Genomic DNA, 21,466 nt, shown 5'->3' with positions numbered 1-21,466 from the left:
CCACATCTGTTCTGTTAATGTTCAGGGTATGCAAATTAGATACAAAGCAGACGATTAATGGATATCAATACAGCAAGCTTGAAATTCTCACTGGGAAAAGGTAAGGCCTCCTGCCGGTGCCTTTTTGACCTGCTTCTCAATGTTCTTTTAATCTTGCCATGCCTTTAGATTGGCTTTATCTGGCTAGGGCTCTGCAGATGCTCAACTTGCTCCTCAGAGCAGCTCCTTCCACTAGCCCCAGCTAGCTTTCAAACAGACAGCAAGACAACCTGCAGCTTCCTGCTGCCTTTTATATTGGAATCACCTGATTCCTCTTCAGTGAGGTCATCTTGTAATCAGGGTCGTCTTGGGCCCAGATGTTATAATCAGGAGTAAGATGAAATATTTCAAAATGGCTGAATAATAACGCTCTCTCTGGGCAATGATACTTATTAGTTTGAAGAAATCAGAGAATCATGTTCATCAAGTCCTGTTCCCTGCCCTCATGATGGTCCTTGCTTCTGCAATGAAACAATGGAGCCAAAATGGCCATGTGCTCAAAGTTAGAAATAGATCTTTCACAACATTGCAAGAGTTTTTTTATTTTTTATTGTTTTGTTATATAAATTGATAGGTTACAGGGGTATACAAGGCATAGGGTAAAATGCTGTTAAGATATCTATAGACAATGAAAATAAAGATAGGTCACCTCTAGCAGGCTGTATGTGGGTGGATAAGCAGGAGGATAAAGTGAGGTTGAGTTTGTGCGTCTTTTCCCAGAAGCTGTAGTTCATCGGCATGGTACAGCACAGATCTTATGGGGCATTGGGGGTGTGGTTATGCCAACTGCGGGAGTGAGGCTGAGATCTGAACTGGTAAGTCCAGGAGGAGGATGGAAAGTGAACCTCTGCAGGAGGCTTGTAAAGAAGAGGAAGAGTTCCATTTTGGCTAGGGTCTCACCTGCACAGATCCTCCGACCTGTAATGAAATACACCAAGAATGGAAGGGTTTCAAAAAATATCAACACGACAGATTTGATTTTTAACTCTAGTAAAGAGTGGTAGATAAGTGCTTAGCCCTTATTAGCTAATTCCTCTTCACAATGTGTGTTGGAAAGCAAGTATCTCCTTTTACAGATGGGGGTAAGTGACCTCTTTGAGGTCCCACCGGATGTACCGGACAGAGGTAAGACTAGAAAGCAAAAGTTTCCCATGCTTAATACCTTGCTCAGTCCACTAGTCGATGTGATCAAGCAGGCAAGTTACTTCCCATATGCAAGGGGACAGATCGAACTTTCTAAACAGCCTAAGGGCTAGAATGTAGCAAGATGTATTCTCTTTAGTCTAAGGTCTATTTTAACTTGTTTTGGGAATAGTAGTGATAGGTTTTGGAAAGAGCCATCGTTTGGTCTTCTTTGGCTTTAAGTCCAGATTCTACAGCCTCTAAGATATCAGAGTGTTTGTTTTTGGATTTTCATCCATCTCTGGAAACAGTGTAATTTTCCTGCTTAGTCCTTTTAAGTCTCTTACTGAAGCTAGGTTTACACTATAGCTTTTTCCATTTGCATTTCTGGAAAAGCCTCCTCTTTCGGAATAGCCCTTATTCCTCATAGAATGAGGTATACAGGCCTCCCTGAAAGAGCGCATCTGCTCTTCCATGAAAAAAAGTGGAAGAGTAAACGCATTTCCAGAATGTGGTGGGGTTTTTCCGGGATAACCTCCAGTATCCCAGAAAACCCCTGCAGTGTAGACATAGCTTGAGTGAGGCTTAGAAGAACAATGGAAGAAGCAAATATGGTTGTGACTATTTTCTTCCACTATTTAATCTGAGGAAGTGGGTCTGGCCCACGAAAGCTCATCGCCTAATAAAGCATCTTGTTAGTCTTTAAAGTGCTACATAGTCCTGTATTTTGTCACAGAAAGAAGGGATATCTATCATTGCCGTGGAGTGTCTCTGTCTAGCCAACTGCTGTGCAGCATTGAGAGTACTTTGCCCAGCCCTTCCTTGGATACAAGGGCAGACAGAGTTCCAGCATGTTGTTTTAGAATGGGGAAGATAAAAGACAAAGGTCAACTACTGTCCTTGAAGAGAAGTTACCTGCTGAAAAAGGCATGAATGCCTCATTCTTCACAAACTTTCTGTCTGTGCTAAGGAAATGCTGAGGATAAAATTCTCCAGGCTTCTCCCACTGAGTCTTGTCATACAGCACAGAGGCCAGAAAGGGGATGATATAAGTACCCGAAAAATTATCACAAAATAAAAAATTAAAACTGTTAGAACTTTTCCATTGACATGTGTTTTCAACAAAACTGGTATTTTGTTGGCAACTAGAAAATGAGAAAAAATTCCATTTTAGGCAACCTTGTCCCCAAATTTTTATTTTTTTTACTGATAACCAATTTTTTTATTAAAAACAATTGCTGAAAATAGAAAAAAAAATAAAAAATGTGTTTTAAACCAAAACATATCTTTTCTGGGTTTTTTTCCTGAAAATGTCTATGAAATAAAAAAAACCCCTACAACTCTCAATTAAAAAATATTCGGTAATAGAAAAAAAATTGGTATTTTTCTACCAGCTCTACTAAAAATATCAAATAACTAAAACTGTGAGCTTCATTCAGAAAGATAGTGGGCCAGATTATCATATGGCATAAATTGGCATAGCCGTGCTCACTTCAGTGGTGTTATTGTAGAGAATTTTACAAATATTTAATAAAATATAGCTTAATGGTAGTGTAAGAATGAAAGCAACTATAACTGTCTTTCTTCTTTGGTTAGCATTAAACAGACTGCTTGTGTCTGTCTCATTGCAAAACAGAAAGAGATCAGAAGGATTCTTGTGATTCAGTATGACCACACTGTTGCTTTTTGGATCGTATAGACCAGTGTTTCTTAAACTGTGTTCCGTGGCACACCAGTATGCCGCAAGGCAGTCGGAGGTGTGCCGCAGAGAGCAACAGAGTTCAAAATGGCTGCCCTTAAAAGCAGGTGACTTTTTTTTTCCTTGGTGTTCCTCATTTAAAAAAAAAATTGTTTGGTGTTCCTCAGTCTTAAAAAGTTTAAGAAACACTGGGATAGACTGTGTTATAAATAAATTATGATGAATGATTAAAAGATTGTACTAGTTGAAGCTTTGTATTGGAAATAGATTGTTACCTTACTGAGACAATTGTATTCCTTTTGCTATGGCAAGCAATTATGTAGTTCCTAGGGAGGGGGAGTGACTGAGTGTGGAAAGTGAGTGTTTGGAAAGATAACTTTTTTGGAGTTCAAATGGTCAAGGAAGGGGGAAGAAGAAATCCTAAAACTTACAGGTGTCAATATACCATCAGTTGGATTCAGTATAACAGACCAATTCAGGACATATAGATGGCCTTGGAATTAAGAGCAAGCACCCTTTTACAGATAAACACTTAGGAGACACTAACACACTGATGTCAGATAAAGAAAAACAACTTCCAGATAAACAGAATTGATGGTGAATGATTAATAACAGACACAGCAAAATATAGAGATCTGAATGGGAGAAAAGTCTTATAAAAGATGCGGGCATCTTGCATGAATCTCCTAGTCTCATCTTGTAAGATCAGAGCATCGGTTTGGACCAAGAGAAGCCCTTGCTCCTTCCCCTCACACTTAACTCACCTCATCAGTGAATTAATGGGAGCAACAAACTGGTAACTTTAAGCAAAAGCAAGATGGGATGTATGTGTGGAGGGTATGTGTGAATATGTATATAACAGAATAATGTTACATTGTCAGTAAATGTGGCATTTTGCCTTATTCCCCCTAAAAATATCCCGATGAAATTCTTTCAAGTATTACATTATGCCAGTTTGCACCAGCTGACAATCTGTTTCACCAACAACAAGATCCAGCACTATTTCAAGGGTGCCCAGAGCATGGGCTCTTTCCACTTCTCACTTTGCCTCATTAATATTTCATGTCCTCACCATTAATAAACTCTCTAGACTGAATCCTCTGCCCTCTTTCCCATAAACACGTCATGGTTTGAACCAGAGCATTACAGACATCACTGCATGTGTTAATCTGTGGTTTGTCTTATCTGAACTCAGCAGCTAAGGCTGATTAGTCTCTGCAGGGGAGTTGTCTATGTTAAATCAAGAATCTTGCCAGAAGTGGAGTGGATGGCTTCCTGTCCTATGAGCTAGAACTGACTGTGTTAGGTGGTGTGTGTTGTTTGGGCAGGACTTGGTTTCAGTGAAGTCTTCACTACATGTAAAACTCAAATACTCAGAGCTTTCAATATGCTGTCAGTTCCATGATAGAACTTCTTTGATTCTCTTAAGTTAAAGAGAGAAGGAAATACTCAAAAAATTCAAATCTATATATATATAATTGTATAAGTCTCTCAGGTTGTGCTAGCTCTGTAAGGAGAAGGGTCTGCTACATTACCAAGTGCTTTTAGAGTTACTTATTTAGCTCCAGTTAGATGGGCTAAGATGTTCAATGCTGAAGGCCCCAGTTTCAATCCCCACTGATCAAAATGGTGGTTATGCGCATGAGATCATGTAATTTCTTGGCAGGAGGAATTTAAATAATCCCTTTCTATTCTGCTTTAATTGGTGAGTTTAAAAGTCCTGGTAATTAAAGTACCTTTTTATAACTTACTTTAGGAATAACATAGCCATTAAGTCTAACATCCTCAGTAGTCTCATGAGGCAAGTTCATTGGCAGGATATCAGCAAACCTCTGAATCTCATGGATGACTGCATCTGTATATGGCATTTGTTTCCGATGCTCATAACGAAGCCGGGCAGATCCTAGAACTCTTTCAATTTCTTCATGGACTTTTTCTGAACAATTAAAAGAGCATGAAAGCAGGTGCTCAGAGACTATGCTGGTGTGAATATTTTAACTTGCCTGGCCACTCATTAATGAGGTTAAAAGTAGCCGTTCTTCTACAAAGGAATTTTACCAGTCAACTACAGACAGAGGGTATGTCTACACTACCACCCTAGTTCGAACTAGGGTGGTAATGTAGGCATACCACACTTGCAAATGAAGCCCGGGATTTGAATTTCCTGGTCTTCATTTGCATAAGCCGGCCGGCGCCATTTTTAAATGCCGGCTCGTTCGAACCCCGTGCCGCGCGGCTACACGCGGCACGGGCTAGATAGTTCGAACTAGCAAGCCATTCCGCACTATCTAGCCCGTGCCGCGTGTAGCCGCGCGGCACGGGGTTCGAACGAGCCGGCATTTAAAAATGGCGCCGGCCGGCTTATGCAAATGAAGCCCAGGAAATTCAAATCCCGGGCTTCATTTGCAAGTGCGGTATGCCTACATTACCCCGCTAGTTCGAACTAGCGGGGTAGTGTAGACATACCCAGAGAGTGTAGCATTGACATTTACCTTCAAATTTCACACTGTTTCCCTTGGCTTGAACAAAGACATTAACTGGATGTTGCAGTATGAAGCCAGCCTTCCCTGCATTTAACCCCTCATTTTTACACCAAATTTAAGTATTGGACACATCCAGCCCACTTAATTAGCCTCATTTGCACTGGTCCTAAAAATTGACAGGTACCTTTTCCCCCCTTCTGTTGTATATTCTGGGTTTCTGTTATCCCTCTCCAGCTCATCTGAAGAAGTGGGTTGTGCCCACAAAAGCTCATGATACTATATATATTTGTGTTAGTCTCTAAGGTGACACAGGACTATTCATTGTTTTTAGTTACAGATTAATACAACTACCCCTCTTGAGACTTCTAGGAGGTAGGAGATAGAAAGAAGACTAAACAATTGCCTGCTAAACAATATAACTTGTTTCTAATCAACACTCTTTAGAAAACAAACCTCTTGTTTCTAACATGCTGCTGCTGGCAACCTTTGTTGCCATAGCTGAAATTGAACAAACCTCAGATGGGAAATTTGGGGGCTGAAGTGAGCATGTCTCTTCTAGACAGGGTAGCCAATGGAGTGCAGAGAAGGTACATTCTCGGTGCAAAGGGTAGGTCTTTTGTGTTTAGGGTTCTATCCTGTGAGGTGCTAAACATCCCCTTATTCCACTGACTAAAGAGAGTTGAGTGTGCCCCATATCTGTTGTGGTCACTCTTGGGCTGCGTCTAGACTGGCAAGATTTTGCGCAAATACTTTTAACGGAAAAGTTTTTCCATTAAAAGTATTTGCGCAAGAGAGCATCTATACTGGCATGTGCCTTTGCGCAAAAGATTTGCTTTTGCGCAAAAGCATCTGTGCCAGTGTAGACACTCTCTTGCGCAAGAAAGCTCCGATGGTCATTTTAGCCATTGGGCTTTCTTGCGCAAGAAATTAACTTGGCTGTCTACACTGGCCCTCTTGCGCAAGAATACTTGTGCAAGACGGCTTATCCCTGAGCGGGAGCGTTGGAATATTTGCGCAAGAACCACTGATTTTGTACATTACAGAGTCAGTGTTCTTGCGCAAATACTCGCGGCCAGTGTAGACAGGCGGCAAGATTTTTCACAAAATCATACCAGTCTAGACACAGCCTCTGTGTTTGGAATACACTGTGGTCCCTTCCATCCTGACTACAACCCAGGTTTTAGGGAGACCCTGTGTGGGGAGGGCCACAGAAAGTGATTTAATCAGAGAGCTAAACGATCAAGGAAACCTGCGGGGCCTTCTCTGAGTCCAGCAGCCTCAATAAGGAATTCCTTTTACTTCCTGAGCTGCGTCTGTCTTCTCCCTACTGTGAGGAATGACATCAAGCCAAAGGTCTTGCGTTTGAGAACTGTGGTGTTTGTATATGTGTGGAGACAGTCTGTACAGAAGCACACTCTGTACATGTGGAGCAGAGCAAAAGACATGATGAATAGTCAGAAGAGCTCCAAAATCTTACTCTGAATGTCTGGGTATTTCATCATAAGCAGAAGGCCCCAGCGGAGTGTGGTGGAAGTTGTTTCCATCCCAGCTGTGAACAGATTGCTCACCAAAGTTCGCAAATTCTCATTTTTGAAATGGGAATTGGGATTAGATTTTTCCTGCAAGTACAAAACTCTCAGAGTTTAAAAAATATTTGCAATCAGGGAAAATCTATATTAACCCCCCTTCCCCACCCGTTCCTTCCCTGTTGTAACCTCCTGCTGTTTGACGAGGAAGGCATCAACGAAACTTCTCTGGTCGTTGGGATCTAATTGCTTCAGGTGTTCGATGAACGTCTGCTGAATAAAGGAGTAGAGTTCTTCCAGATTTTTAAAGAAAGTCTTGTGATTTCCTGGTAGGAACTCAAGGGCGGGAAACATATTGAACAGCTAAAGGAAGGGAATATAGCACAGTTAGCAAAGAGGGAATGCAGATTATAATGGTTAACAAATCATTCCTGATCAACATGTGGCTTTTTAGCAGTATGTACTGAAGTGAGAAATACAACCTTGTAAATAATAGGACCTGATTGTATAAGACTTTCACATGCAGAGCTTCCATAGAGGTCAATGAAACAATTCTTTGAAGTACTTTCTTTCATATAGCTGATGTAGAGCAACAACTATAATTTTATATTCAGACAGTTAAGCCAGCTAGAGTTCTTAGCTGTCTCTCTTCCCTGCCCCCAGGTGCTGCCCGCCCTGGGCTGGCCAAGCTGGGGGTGCTGGCTTGGGAGAGGCTCTTGGGGAGCAGTGGGACTGGCCCTGCTGGAGATTCCCTCTCCTAGCAGTCTGGACTCTGGAAGGTCCAGCAGCAGCCCTTTCCGGGACTCGGGGATCCAGCCTGCAAGCTGGCCCCAATGTCACCATGAGGAGTGGCTGCCAGTTTTTTTCTGCTGTGGGGTCCATGCCCAGCTCTGACTCCCAGAGCTCCTGCCTGCTGGTCCTTGGTCTTAGTGAGCAACCTTTCGCACTGCAGCCTCTGCCCCTGGGGGCCTTCCTGCCTCTGGGCTCAGGCAGCATCCCCCGCATCAAGGCAGCATCATGCAGAGAAGCCAACATAGTGCTGGGCACAGGGAGAAGATACAATCCCAGAAAGAGGAGAAGAGTTTCTGGGCAGATGGGGCCTTGCTCCAGAGTCCCACCGAGCCACTCATCAAGGCCTGGATGTGCCCTGGCAGTGTGCTACAGCCTGGTAGCCAGCAGTTTACGGCCTGGCACCGGTCCACTGACTGGTGGTTGAGAACCACTGAACTATCTGATAGTGGTGAGGTTTATGGGCAGGATTTTCCATGTACCGATTATTCACTGTAGGCAGGTCATTATACAGTTGCCTGTCATAATGGTTTCTTGCTTTTTTCCTGTGGGTCGTCTTGTGCCATTTCCTGTTACATATTACAGCTGCTCAGGAAGTTTTAGATTAAACGGTTTAATAAGAACATTCAAATTCATTGAAACTAAGACTTTCAAAGAAGCATACTGGTTTGATGACGTTTTCAACAGGAAAGGTTTTGTAGCTCCAGGATTTAATTTTTGGTCAAACGTGAAAGAGATAGAGAGGAACAATCAATTTCCCATAACAGCCAGTAGCTCTGAATTTAGGGTACTCATGCAGGATATGAGAGGCTCAGGTTCAAATGGCTGCTTTGCATTATTCTTCCACATCTGATGTGAGTGCTCTAATCACCATGCTCTTAGCTAAGCTGAGAATAGGATCTCTCTCTTGGAAATGTTCTGAAATCTCCAAAATGTATCTGGAATAAACTAGACTGACTAATATTACCGTAACTGTAGGACTCCCGGAAAGACGGACAATTTCATTAATTAAAGGGATAAGCCGCAGAAAATTTGGATCCTTGTAATCAAACCGGTGTCCGAGCATTATCGACACAATGACATTGGAAACACCAGCATTCATCAATTTAATGGTATCAAAGGGGCTTCCTGAAAAACATTGAGTGGCAACAGCAATCATTTTGTTGATATCCAGCACGTTTCATATTGAATCCATTGAAACAACAGCCCTCCCTTTTGAAATGGTCCCTTTGGGATTACTTGCATTCCTTTGGCCAATAGAAGGGAGCAATCTCTGGGCTTCTTTAAGAAGGGGCATTGCTCATGTGCAGAGAGGGAGAGGTCCTTAAATTTTTCCCAAACATCAGATACTCAGGTCAAATTTCTCTGAGAGTCAATTTGAGATTTGCCTCAGTGAGGAACTGGCCCACTTTTATTAGGCTAATCCCTTTATCACCTTCCCTTCCCACTCCTTACAGAGCCACCAATGTGTTCCAAGTGGCTCAGACTCCTTCCCTAAGTCCTGACTAGTTGGAATCAAAGGTAAAAGAGTTAGGGCTAAGTTAGTTTCCAAGCGTGGCAACCTAATGAGCTTAGCAGAAAGGGGACTTCATGTGCCCAAATGTGTTGAAAGACTTTGAATGATTACCAGTGTTGTACTGCAAAGTTCAACATGTGCTCACCTTTGTGGGATTCAAAATCCTGTATCAGGTAATCACATTCTTCCAGGATTTTGTCTTCAATGGTCCTTTTGCCCATCCCAAAATCCCGGAGAGTCGTGAGAGTGAATCGTCTCATCGCTTTCCAGTTTTCACCATGAGCAAAAATAATACCTGACATGCAAAAGAACCCCCAACCAAACACAAGCTTCAGTTAATTGTATTTTAACAGTGAAAACAACTAAATTGAAGCATCCATAATGCTCAGCCTTCCAAACACCAAAGGCTACAGTTTCAGAGCTGTCCAAGGCAAGTAGCTATTCTTCTTTGAGTGATTGCTCATGTCCATTTCATTTAGGTGTGTGCATCATGTGTATGATTGTCAGAAGCTTTGTCTCCTCAGCAGTACCTGTCAGGCCAGCTGGGAGCCCCCTGGAGTGGCACCTTGATGGCAGCACATATATACCCCTGCTGGCCCTCCACCCCCAGTATTGCTTGTGACCGTTGTTGTAACGCTCTCCTCTGGCCATCACAAGGGCTCCCTTAGGGATTCTTCTGTAAATAGTTACGTCTTTATAGTTATTGTAGTCATCGTTTTAGTGTGCTAGTAGTGTAGCAGTGATAGTGTGAGTGAGTGGGGTTTTCCACCCCAAGTTTGCTTGCCTGTATAGGGGTATGCTCAGACCTCAGGGCTTTAAGCCCTACTCACAGAGCTTTAAGCCTATGTTCAGTGGCGACCTGCACAACTTGTCCAAGAGAGTGTCACCAGCTGGATTGGTGTAAATTTTGCCAGGGATTCAAGCCACGCACCAAAAAGGTGAAGACACGAGGCCTGATGGAGGCAGCTCTTCAGCCACAATCAGCCTCTGAGTTGGTATGTGATGCATAGCATGCTGCCCTCAGCATGGGAACTTTCAACACCAAGAAGACCATACCCTGCTCTGAGACAGAGCGGGTATGTCTACACTACCACCCTAGTTCGAACTAGGGTGGTAATGTAGGCATACCGCACTTGCAAATGAAGCCCGGGATTTGAATTTCCCGGGCTTCATTTGCATAAGCCGGCTGGCGCCATTTTTAAATGCCAGCTTGTTCGAACCCCGTGCCGCACGGCTACACGTGGCACGGGGTTCGAACAAGCCGGCATTTAAAAATGGCGCCGGCCGGCTTATGCAAATGAAGCCCGGGAAATTCAAATCCCGGGCTTCATTTGCAAGTGCGGTATGCCTACATTACCCCGCTAGTTCAAACTAGCTGGGTAGTGTAGACATACCCAGCAAGTCTATGCTGCACTGCTCACAGTTCCCAGTGACCCTGAAGAAGAGGAGACTGGAGGGGGGGGGGGAACAATCTCCTTCTAGGCATCCGGCCAGAATGCACCCCAGGAGGAACACTCTAAATCAGCTACTCAGCCAGTACCAGTGGTCGCTTCTGCAGCCTCGAGACTGCAGTTGATCCCAGTGCAAGTCAACTTCCCAAAGATGTACAAGGCAGTTGGGGACTGCTTTAAACAGCCTTCCATCCCAGAAACATTTGAGGCTGTCATGGATGTTCTCCACACTAGCACGACGAATGCAGAAGTGGGGGCCCACAAGAGCCTCTACAGGTTCTGGTACAAAACTTCCCCCCCAAAATCCTAATACCCGGAGTTTGGGGAATCCTCTGCCACCACCCAAAAAATTCCAAGAAAATCAGGGAAGAGATTACTTGGGAAATCTCCTCCCTAAGATAAAACTCTCTTCCTGCCCCAACCTCCGTTTTACTTGGAGTTGGGAAAAACAGAGGGAATTCACAGTCAACAACAGACTCTGCCCTTGTAACTAGGCACTGAGTCCTAAGGACACAACAATCAACCAATGCTAGTTAATTAGAAAAGAAAACAATCCTTTACTATCAAAACAAAACTACAGTTGCAAGCATAGTAAAGTGGCTAGATGGAAAGAGCCACCAATTGATATAGATAACTAGGGAAAGTTTTTGGGCTAAAAGCCTTAGTTATAAAAGAAAAAAATCCACAATTAACAGTTCAGACATTATTTCCAAATCCCCAAATAAGGAAAACAACAAATCCTGCCAGACTAGCTAAACTTTTCCCTACTTACACTTTGTAAGAAGTCCATTCTTGGAGAGAGAAGTATTTCCCATCACCCTCAGTACTTGCAAGAAACTGCTCTGCATCTCAAACACAGAAGAGAGAGAAAAACTTCTTTTTTCCAGTTTGAAATTCCTACCTGCATTGTTATTGGTTGATCACCCGATTCCTGGCTAGGTACAGGAGACATTAGTTAAGCCCTTAGTCACCGGGTGCTGGTCAGCACTCCTGATTATGACAAAGGCAGACAGGGATCTCAATTAAAATTACAAGTCCCTGGAGATGGCACTGAAGTCGGGGGATCAAGGAGATTCTTGTTCCTCTGCTTCCTTGGCATGGACCTACCTTTCCACAATGAGACTGCATTCCTGGCCACCACTGCTTGCCTTGCACCAACCTGACAGTTTGGCATCAAGGCAAACCACCATTGATGTCTTGGCATGCTTCACAGCACCAATCACTGGCACTGACCTTTTCAGCACTACTTTGGTCAACCTCTGAGTATTTCTCAGAATTGGAAGCAGAGTCCATCACCTCCTGCCCAACTGGGCACCGTTCCCACTCCCGGCACCCAAGCACAGCTCCTCAGCCTCCACAAGCCACCTGGCCACTTCAGTGGCAGTCCTCCATGCAGTGGTTCTTTTGGACTCCTTGGGCCTATCAGACCCAGGGCCCATCAACATCTAGAGCAGCATCGTTCTACTCAGCCTGGACATGGTGCCTCATCTGCCACATCTTTTCCAGGGCACAGCTCTGGGTCAGAGTCCAGTCACAGCTGCCAAAAGGATTTCCCCAAGCCTTCCCTCAAGACTTTACCCTTAAACAAGGCCAAGTTTACCCTTGTCCCCATGCAGCAGATAGAGTTTATGAGAGCCTTGTAGGACTCCAGGGCCTCCCTTCCAAGATCCTGGTTCCTACCTATCATAACATCTACAATTCTCCCTGATTACAATAGCCATGAATTGTGTGAGACTGCTGGGCCACATAGAAGCATTTATGTATGTTGTGCTAGCTTGGGTGCACGTCAGACATTTCTAACCCATTTCTGAGGCAAGTGCGTTTCAGTACTGATGGGCAACACAGCAGCAATATTTTATATAAACAGAAAGGTTGGACTCATTCTTCTCCCCTCTGTCAGGAAGCCCTCTGTCTGTGAGAGTTTTTGTATCCAACATTTTGTATCCTTCCACTTGGAGGTCACATACCTCCCAGGAATTCAGAATGTGCTGGCAGACCTATTTGCAACAAAGAGCAACAGAAAGTGCCAGCATTTTTGCTCTTATCTAAAGCACAGTCCGAGTTCCCTAAGAGTGTTTTTCAGGTACCCTGGATATCCCACCTGATATACACCTTTCCTCCTTTCCCCATCATACACAGCGTTATCCTCAGAGTGTGGCAATATAGAACTGGCCCCACCAACATTGGTTCACCACTCTTCTGGAGCTCTCAGTGGTGGACCATATAGCTCTCCCCATATTCCCAGGCTTAATTACCCAGGCCCACAATCAGTTATGTCACCCCAACCTACAGTCCCTCCACCTAATGGCCTGGAAGCTCCATGGTTGGGTGGATCAACAATGTTTGGAGTCAGTAAAGGAGGTGCTCTTGGGCTGTAGAAAACCCTCCACTACGGCCCTTATATGGTCAAATGGAAACGGTTTTTGATTTGGTCCCTCTAGAAGGGCATGGACCCTCCAGGGGAGTTCAGGTCCTTTTCATACTGGGTTACTTATTGGTGCTCAGGACACAAAGTTTATCTATATTCCTATGTCTACACTACCATCCTAGTTCGAACTAGGGTGGTTAATGTAGGCAACCGAAGTTGCAAATGAAGCCCGGAATTTGAATTTCCCGGGCTTCATTTGCATGTTGCCGGGTGCCGCCATTTTTAAATGCCGTCTAGTTCGGACTCTGTGCCTGCGGCTACACGCGGCACGGAATAGGTAGTTCGGAATAGGAAGCCTAATCCGAACTACCTATTCCGTGCCGCGTGTAGCCGCGGGCACGGAGTCCGAACTAGCGGGGATTTGCAAGATGCAAATGAAGCCCGGGAAATTCAAATCCTGGACTTCATTTGCAACTCCGGTTGCCTGAATTAACCACCCTAGTTTGAATTAGGGTGGTAGTGTAGACATACCCTATCCTCTTTCAAGGTCCACCTAGCAGCTATCTTTGTCTTTCAACCAGGTATTCAAAGCAAGTCAGTTTTCACTACCCAACAGTATGGTGCTTTCTGAAGGGCCTAGATAGGTTGTACCCACAGGTGTGGCAACCTGTTTCTCCCTCAGACCTTAATGTTGTCCTCACAAAATTAATGGGGCCACCTTTTGAGCCATTAGCTACTTGCTCTTTGCTACATCTCCTATGCAAAGTGGCATTCTTGTGGCGATCACATTAGCTAGAAGGGTGTCAAAACTTTGAGCTCTAACCTCAGAGCCCCCTTACATGGTTTTCTTTAAAGACAAGGGTCAAGTTATCCAGCATTTTTATCCAAGGTGGTGTCCCAATTTCATACAAAACTGAGAAAGATATCCTGGTTCCTTTCCTAAACCACTTGCTGATAGCCGAGAAAGAGCTCTCCACACTCTGGATCTGAGACATGTGTTGGCATTTTATTTAGAGAGATCAAAACTATTCCGTAGATCTCCACAACTCTTTATCTCCATAGCAGAGAGGATGAAAGGTATGCCAGTCTCCACTCAGCGTATATCTTTGTGGATCTTGGCCTGCATTAGGACCTGCTATGACCTTTGCTAAATGCCACCGCCGGCACTTATAGCCCCTCCTATGCAGGACAGCTATCTGGTTTCCATACATACATTCAGCAGCCACTATGCCATTACCCAGCAGGTTGGGGATGACACAGCTTTTGGTAGAGCTGTGTTGCAGTCCATTTTCCGTTAGTCTCTGATCCCACCTCCTCTATTACAGCTTGCAATCCACTGAAATGGAATGGACATGAGCAATCCCCCAAAGAAGAGAAAAACAGTTACCTGACTTTCAAAACTGTTGTTCAAGATGTGTTCCTCATGTCCATATCAAATCACCCAGCTCCTCGTCATTGGAGAGTTCGGGCAGGAAGGAACTGAGGGGGTGGAGAGCCCGCAGTGGTATATGTGCACTTCTATTGAGGCACCACTCTAGGGAACGGCTTGACAGGTATTGTTGAGGGGAAAAACCTTCCAACAATAATGCATGCGGCACACACACACTTAAATGGAATGGACTTGAGCAACACATCTCGACAAATAACAGTTATGAAAGGCAAGTAACCGTTTCATCATGCATATAGAGTAACTATTTCATGGATTTCTTTGCTTTCCACGTCACATGGTCATGTGTTGAGTTACATGTCTAGGTAAGACAAGCTTGTACTTAATCGTGCCTTATAGCAGGGGCTGGACTAGATAACCTCGGAGTTCCTTTCAGCCCTACATTTCTGGTTCTATAGCCTCTTACAGGGCGGGGGCGGAGGATGGGATTCATGAAAATACTGAGGTGCCTAAACTACTCACAGGTTTAGGCTCCTAAATTCCAACTTCAGTCCCCGCTGAGATCCTGCCAAAGTCTGTAGGTGCCTGAACTTATTTGGTGCCAAAATGTTCAGGGTAAACATTCCACAGGCTCCTACCTTTCTGCTTCCTCCTAGACATCTGGACACCTGTCTCTTACCTACGCCCTGGTGCAATCCATGACCTGGAGTATTCACCTGCCTATCTCACATGTTGAGCCCCGTGGAAGAGGCAGAGGTGGAATTAGTGGCAACCACCTTGTAACTTTTGGCCCAGTAGTTCCAGCGGTTACCTAGGATGTGGGAGTCCTAGTTTCAGTTGCCCCCTGAGGCAGAGAAGAGATTTGAACAGGGATCTACCTCTTCAGAGAATGCACTCGCCATCCATCTGTGGGATAGCCTCCAGCCTCTCCTATTGAAGCTGTTCCACTATGAATAGATAATAGGAGTCACTGGACAAGGACTGGCCACTAGGTCTCCCAGTTGAGTGCCCTGATCACGAGGCTAAGAGACATCCTTGCTGTCTCCCCCAAAGACTGTTATCCAAAATGGAACCACTGCAGCAGGAGAGATTGAAAGAGCCCTAGCTCAGACTATCCCATTGTTTAGTGGGTGAAGCACTCTCCGGAGGGATGGCAAATCCTCTCCCAATCTTTTGTTCCCCCGCTGCCTGAGGAAGAAATTGACCCTGCCTCTCCCACATCCAGATGAGTGCTCTAACCACTGGGCCAAAAATTATAAGGTGGATGGTGGCACTAGCACCTCCTCTTCCTGCTGTTGTGCAGAGTCAGGCAGGCATCTACCACTGACTTACACACCTAATCTGCCTGATTCCAGGAGAAGAGCTTCTACCTGTGGATGGCTAGCAGAACTGATTGCCTTACCGCAGCCCAGACTTAGGAACCGATCCCAATAAGGGTGTGGGGCTTGGGATACACCACTCTCATCCTCATCTCCCTTTGGCTAATTCAGGAAGCTCCCTGCCTAGCAAGCTGGCTTTTGGAATCAATTATACATTTCCCTAAACAATGCATGATATGCCTGATTCAGGATTTATGCAGTGCTGTTCTTCTGATTTTCTAGATGACTAAAAGTTAGGCATTTGGAATCCCCACTTCCTTGGTCTTAGCCTTACCAACAACAAAACTGCTGCATGGAAGTATACAAGTAAAAATGTATGGTGTCCAAACTCTTCTGATTTCTCATCTTTGCAGAACAGATCCCTGACAGATGACGACTGTTTCCAGTGGTCAGAGCATAAAACTGTCATAATTATGTAAGAGATAAAAGAAATCTTACCATATCCTCTTGCTAACTTTTCAAATACAGGCAGTCCCCGGGTTACGTACAAGATAGGGACTGTAGGTTTGTTCTTAAGTTGAATTTGTATGTAAGTCAGAACTGGTACATATTGTAAGGGAAACTCTAGCCAAACATTTCTCCAGAGCTCAGTTTTATTCTCCCACACCTCACTTCCCTCAGTCCTTTATTCTCAAGCTGAGGTGTCTGCTGAGAAAAGCCGCTTCGCGTCTCCCTGGTCTGCTGGGGGGAAGCAGCTAGTGCGGGATTGCCTCACCCCGTTTGTAAGTAGGGATCCGATGTAAGTCGGATCCATGTAACCCGGGGACTGCCTGTATTGGGATTCTGGGCCTTTCTGCAAATGCATCTGCCTGGTTCACAAGAGCCTCCTTCACCATCTTATATCCTGACAGCACCACCATTTTCTTTGGTCCCATCTGAATGCTGAAGACTGGGCCATATTTCTCAGACAGCTTAAACACAGGGAGATTAAAAAAGCTTTATATGTTTTCACGCCAACTGTTTGACCAACTGGAAGGTGTCAATTTGATTTTAGAGCACACAAGCTAGAGCTATTTCTTTTTCTTCTGCCTGCATATGTATCAGAATGAATAAGTGCCAGGTTCAGCATTTGGACAAGAGAGAGTTAAACACACCACTGCTGTCCTGCTGCTGTTTATTTTGTGTGGAAAAAACATGGTAAGGTTTTAAGTATTGCTACAATTTGTGCATTGGGCTTATGTATGCTGGGTACATAGAGTGTGTCTAATGCTCATTGAAACAATCTTTAGTGTACCTGCCAACCTCCTGTGAGGTAGGGAAGCAGTTATCTCATTTTCAGGAAGGGAACTGAGGCACAGAGAGACTTGCCCAAGGTCACTCATGGAGTCTTTGGCAGAGCAGGGAATGAAGCCAAGTCTTCTAAGTCATAGCTAGTGCCCTACTTATTGAAATATGGCATCAAGTTTTGTACTGTTTCTCTATGAAAAACCTATCATATGCATTCATTAGTTTTGTAAGCCTGTGTTCAGCAATCACAGACAATATAATGGGCTACATAATACCAGTTACTATAGAATCTAGGAGCCCTCATCAGGAACCAGCACCCCATTGTGCAAATATACAAACACAGAACATTATGATGGGCCTTGCTCCAATGCACATATAATCTATGTAGCCTGTGGCTCAGCATGGGCAAAGAGGCTTGTGCCACCAGATCCTGATGCAGGATTAAGGCCCAAATAGACAAGGAAGCGATGAAGGACAGGGCATGGGCGATAGCAAGAGGGAATGGGTTGAGAAGTGAATGTATCAGTCCATCTAATGTAAACACTTGAGCACTGGGGCTGTCTCAGAAGAATGGCCAAACTGGGTCAGAGCAAAGGGCCTGTCTTTTGATCTTGGTCAGTGCCAGATGCTTCAGAGGGAATGAGAATACAAGGGCTGGTTTGAGTGATCGAGCCCTTGTCATCCAGTCTCAGATTCTGTCAATCTGAGGTTTAGGGACATCCAAAGGATGGAGTTGCATCCCTGTAGATCTGGGCTAATAGCCATTAATGGACATATTGTGCATGAGCCGGGGCAGGTGAGATGAGGGTGGGAGGTGAGCCCTTAGCTGTACTGGGGCTTGGCAGCTGGTGACCTGTGACCAGGGGTCAGTGCCTGTGGCCAGGGCCTGGGTTTGCACCATGTGGCCAGAACCAGGGATTGGAGCCTGATGCTGCAGGATCTGAACTGAAGCCCCATGGCTGAAGACTAGGGCCATATGGCCAGAGCTGGGGTCACTGCTTGAATGGGGCAGGAGCTGCATGGGGGAGGGGAGGTCACTGCCAGCAGCCAGAGACCTGGAACTGGAGGTACGAACTCATGGCTGAAGCCCTGATCTGCACAGCTAGGCTCCCTAATTCCTGCTGCTGGAGCTACCTCTGAACCATCCCAGGGCTCAACCCTCCCTTCTCCCATAGGTAGAGAAGAGATCTCGACATGCTCCTGCAGTGCTATGCCCCACCTGTGTCCAGGGGCTGTGCCAATGCTTGCTGCCCCCTCTCCCCTGTCACCACCTAGGAGCCTGTCATGGCTGCACAAAAAGCTCTCCAGGACCACTTGGGAAACACTGGATTAGTCAAACCCCTGGGGAACAGAGCAGCTTTACCAAGACCACTTCAGCTCAATGGCTGAAAGTGTCCACAAAGCCATAGGGCACATACACAGCACCTCCACGCGAGGCAGGAGGAGCCTAGGGAGGCTTATCCCCAACAACGCCCCACCTGCTGCTGTTGTAGGCAGGACGCTTACAAACACAGTAAGTGGGGTACGGCTACACAGCAGGCAGGATAAATGCACTCTCTGCCCAGTTTCTTCCTGTCCACCCCTGTGGATCAGCCTGTACTGCAGATACTGTTGATTATTATCACTAACTAACTTTTCTGTCCCATTCTCTCTGATCCATGATTGGCTTGCGCCGTGCTGTTTTAAGATAGGTTGAGTGACAGCAGATGACCAGCACAGATCAAAGTTCTGGATAGGCTGAATAAACATACATACAAATTCCAGAAAGAAGGGACTGATCACAAATCCACTAAAGTCAATGGTAAATCAATAGTTTGTCTTCAACTGACTCACTAACTCATAAGCTGTGCTATCCTCACTTTGTCTGCATTAGAGGTTTCCCTTCCCAATACGCAGGACCTCTAAAACTGGGGATTCCTAGATTTTGCTTAGCTTGCATTCCTCCCTCTGCCGTTTGCAATGGTGAGATCGAGGACAGCCTGCCCAGTCCACCTCATCTGAAAGTGTTACCTCAAGCAAAGTTCGGTACGGTCTCTTCAGGTTCAGCTGGTGTAGATTTCCAAGGACGGGTAGAGGTCTCGCTCCTGGGGGGTAATTGAGGCAGGTTCTCTTACTCCACCCCCTTTTCACAGTGAAAATAGAAATAAAAGTGACAGCAAACAGCAGCAGTAAGACAACTGGATCTTCCAGAATCATTTTTTTGGTAATAGATTTTGTGCAAGGAAGGAATTAAAAAAATATGGAAAGAATGCAGGAGAAAGCAGCTGTGTCTGCAAACTGAATGATCGGCTTTTGTTTAAAATGTCTGTTTGCTACAGGTTGTAACTCCTCTCCCTAACTCATGATGTCTAGCTTAACCCCATAATTGCCAGTGAAAAACCATTCAGTATGGAAATGTTATTTGCAGCTCCTTCCTTTAAAAAGTTTGGTAGATGGAATGTCTGGACCATCTGATTTACTGGAATTATCTTGGTACTTGTGTAACTGGGGTTTGAGTAGAACACTGGGACATCTGCCATGGAATGGTCTCAGTCATACCTGGCTGTATGTTATCTCTCTTTCTGCTGGCTGCCATTTGACTGTCAGTCTTGGCCACAGTAACTGACCGCACATCAGCTTTAATGAAAGATAGTGAGCATGGGGAGTGGTGAGCCATGGGGGATAATATTGGGACCATTCGCTCAGTTTGGCTTAGAAATGATCCTTGTTCTAGAGTTGCCACCAGCTAATGAGAACATTAAGGAACTTTTACCTATTAATTTTTAAATCAAAATGGTTAATTTGCATATTGGAAAATAATGTGCATACATCTTAAAGCTTCACCTTTAAGACATGTGGGTGTGGATTTAATGTTAGTGCAGGTATCAGCCTATTTCAGCCTTGTGGGGGTGAATAGCACCCCCCCCCCCCCACAGGCTGCCCCTTCCTCTAGGTCAGCAGTTCCCAACTGCAGGTCTGCGTGTTGTGTTTAAAAGAAGCAAAAAGGGATTTTTTTCAGGGGATAAGATAACACACTGTATTTATTGAACATACATAGACCAATCAATACTTTATCATATGCATATGATACATTACACTAATGTACTCACACACACACACACAAGCACACGCTGTCTTGTTGTTACCAAAAGTTGCTCCCCCTAACTGCATTGGCCAGGTGAGTTAGATGGGGTAGGGCTGGAGCCGGGCTTCTGCTGATCCAGATCGAGGCACCCATATTGACAAGACTAAAACCCAGGGTCCCTCTGCAAGATGCCTCATATTTATCCCTCTCGTGAAGCCAGTTAGTCATCACCTCACCTTGTTTAATGCTGCTTCAAAGAGAGTCCTTCCAAGGGCAGGCACTTGCTGCTTGACTCCCAAGGCCGTCTATATGTCCAACCTTCTTTTCAGTGAGCTCGCTTCACAAGTCTTGTTGTCTGGATCTGGCTACCAGCCCCTCTCCACCCTTGTAACTGCTGCTGGAGGTGCTCACCTCTCAAGGCTTCTCCATTCATACCTCATTCATTTCAACAGGACACCCAATGAAAGGGGAGAGATCTATTCTACTCCTAGAGAAAGACATTTTCCTATTTCTAAGGCCTATAACATAATGGACTTAATACAACGTTTCTATGATCTATAAGAAGCAAAGATCTCTACAAGATCTAGCTCTATAAAGACTGATAAAGTTTATCTTAATACAAAGTTATATGAGAGTGATACATGGTTATATGGAAATGTTGCAGAGATTTATCCACACGCGGACTGGTGCCAGGCCGTGAACCACTGGCTGTCAGGCCACAGCTGCTCTGGGGGCTGGTGCTGAAGTACACCCCCCAGTGCTTCTCCTCCTGCTGTAGCTTTTGGAAGATGTGTGTCCTGCCCCACCTCTCAGCCAACCAGCATCAGGCAGGGGCGGGGTCTCTTCCCAGATGCAGAAGAGCAGTTCCCTGCATTGTGGGAGGGTCATATGGAGCCTGACATGGCAGCCTTAGAGCAGCCATGACTCCAGTGCTCAGCTGGTGGCTGGAGGCAGTGCAGGACTAGGTGAGAGAGGCGGGGCTAGTGCTAGGGAGCTATAGGGATCTGGGGGCTCTAAGAGGTGGGCGGAGACATTGGAGTGTCCGGAGTGCACTGGGGAGTTCTGGGGACCGGGCCAGTAGTGGAGGGGCTACAGGGTCAGGGCTGGCACTGGGGATGGGGTAATATTGGGGACTACGGGCTGGTGCTGGGGGAGATTCTGGGAGAGTTGGGTACAATGGGGCTCTGGAAACGGGCTGGCACTGAGGGTCTGGTGGTGGGGCGCTCTAAGGAGTGGGGGCTGGCGCTAAGGCTTATGGGATGGGGGCTGGCACTGGGAGGCACTGAGGGGAGGAGGCTGGCACATGGGGGGTTAGGTGCAGGGAACTCGGGTCAGACACTGGCTCTGGGGGGTAGTGGAGAGGTGGGGAGCTTTAGGGATTAAGGCTGGCATTGGAAGGCTTAGGAGGCCAGGACG

General features: G+C 45.4%; 1 protein-coding gene across 1 annotated transcript; it reads right to left on the bottom strand.

The window, feature by feature from the left end:
- Nucleotides 1-569: 569 nt before the first annotated feature.
- Nucleotides 570-19,293, bottom strand: LOC102460795 (cytochrome P450 2K1-like). The gene is made up of 10 exons (XM_075923371.1): nucleotides 18,997-19,293; nucleotides 16,535-16,670; nucleotides 16,198-16,224; nucleotides 9,320-9,469; nucleotides 8,626-8,786; nucleotides 7,059-7,232; nucleotides 6,821-6,962; nucleotides 4,612-4,796; nucleotides 2,077-2,218; nucleotides 570-957 (listed from the first exon to the last, which is right to left on the bottom strand). Exons 1-10 carry the CDS (start codon nucleotides 19,180-19,182, stop codon nucleotides 770-772), a joined length of 1,491 nt encoding a protein of 496 aa, XP_075779486.1. The 5' UTR covers nucleotides 19,183-19,293; the 3' UTR covers nucleotides 570-769.
- Between the last annotated feature and the right edge of the window lie 2,173 nt (nucleotides 19,294-21,466).

This window comes from Pelodiscus sinensis, chromosome 3 (assembly GCF_049634645.1).
Source record: "Pelodiscus sinensis isolate JC-2024 chromosome 3, ASM4963464v1, whole genome shotgun sequence".
NCBI lineage: Eukaryota > Metazoa > Chordata > Testudines > Trionychidae > Pelodiscus > Pelodiscus sinensis.
The sequence above is the reverse complement of the archived record's forward strand: the minus strand, read 5'-3'. Positions and strand labels throughout refer to the sequence as shown.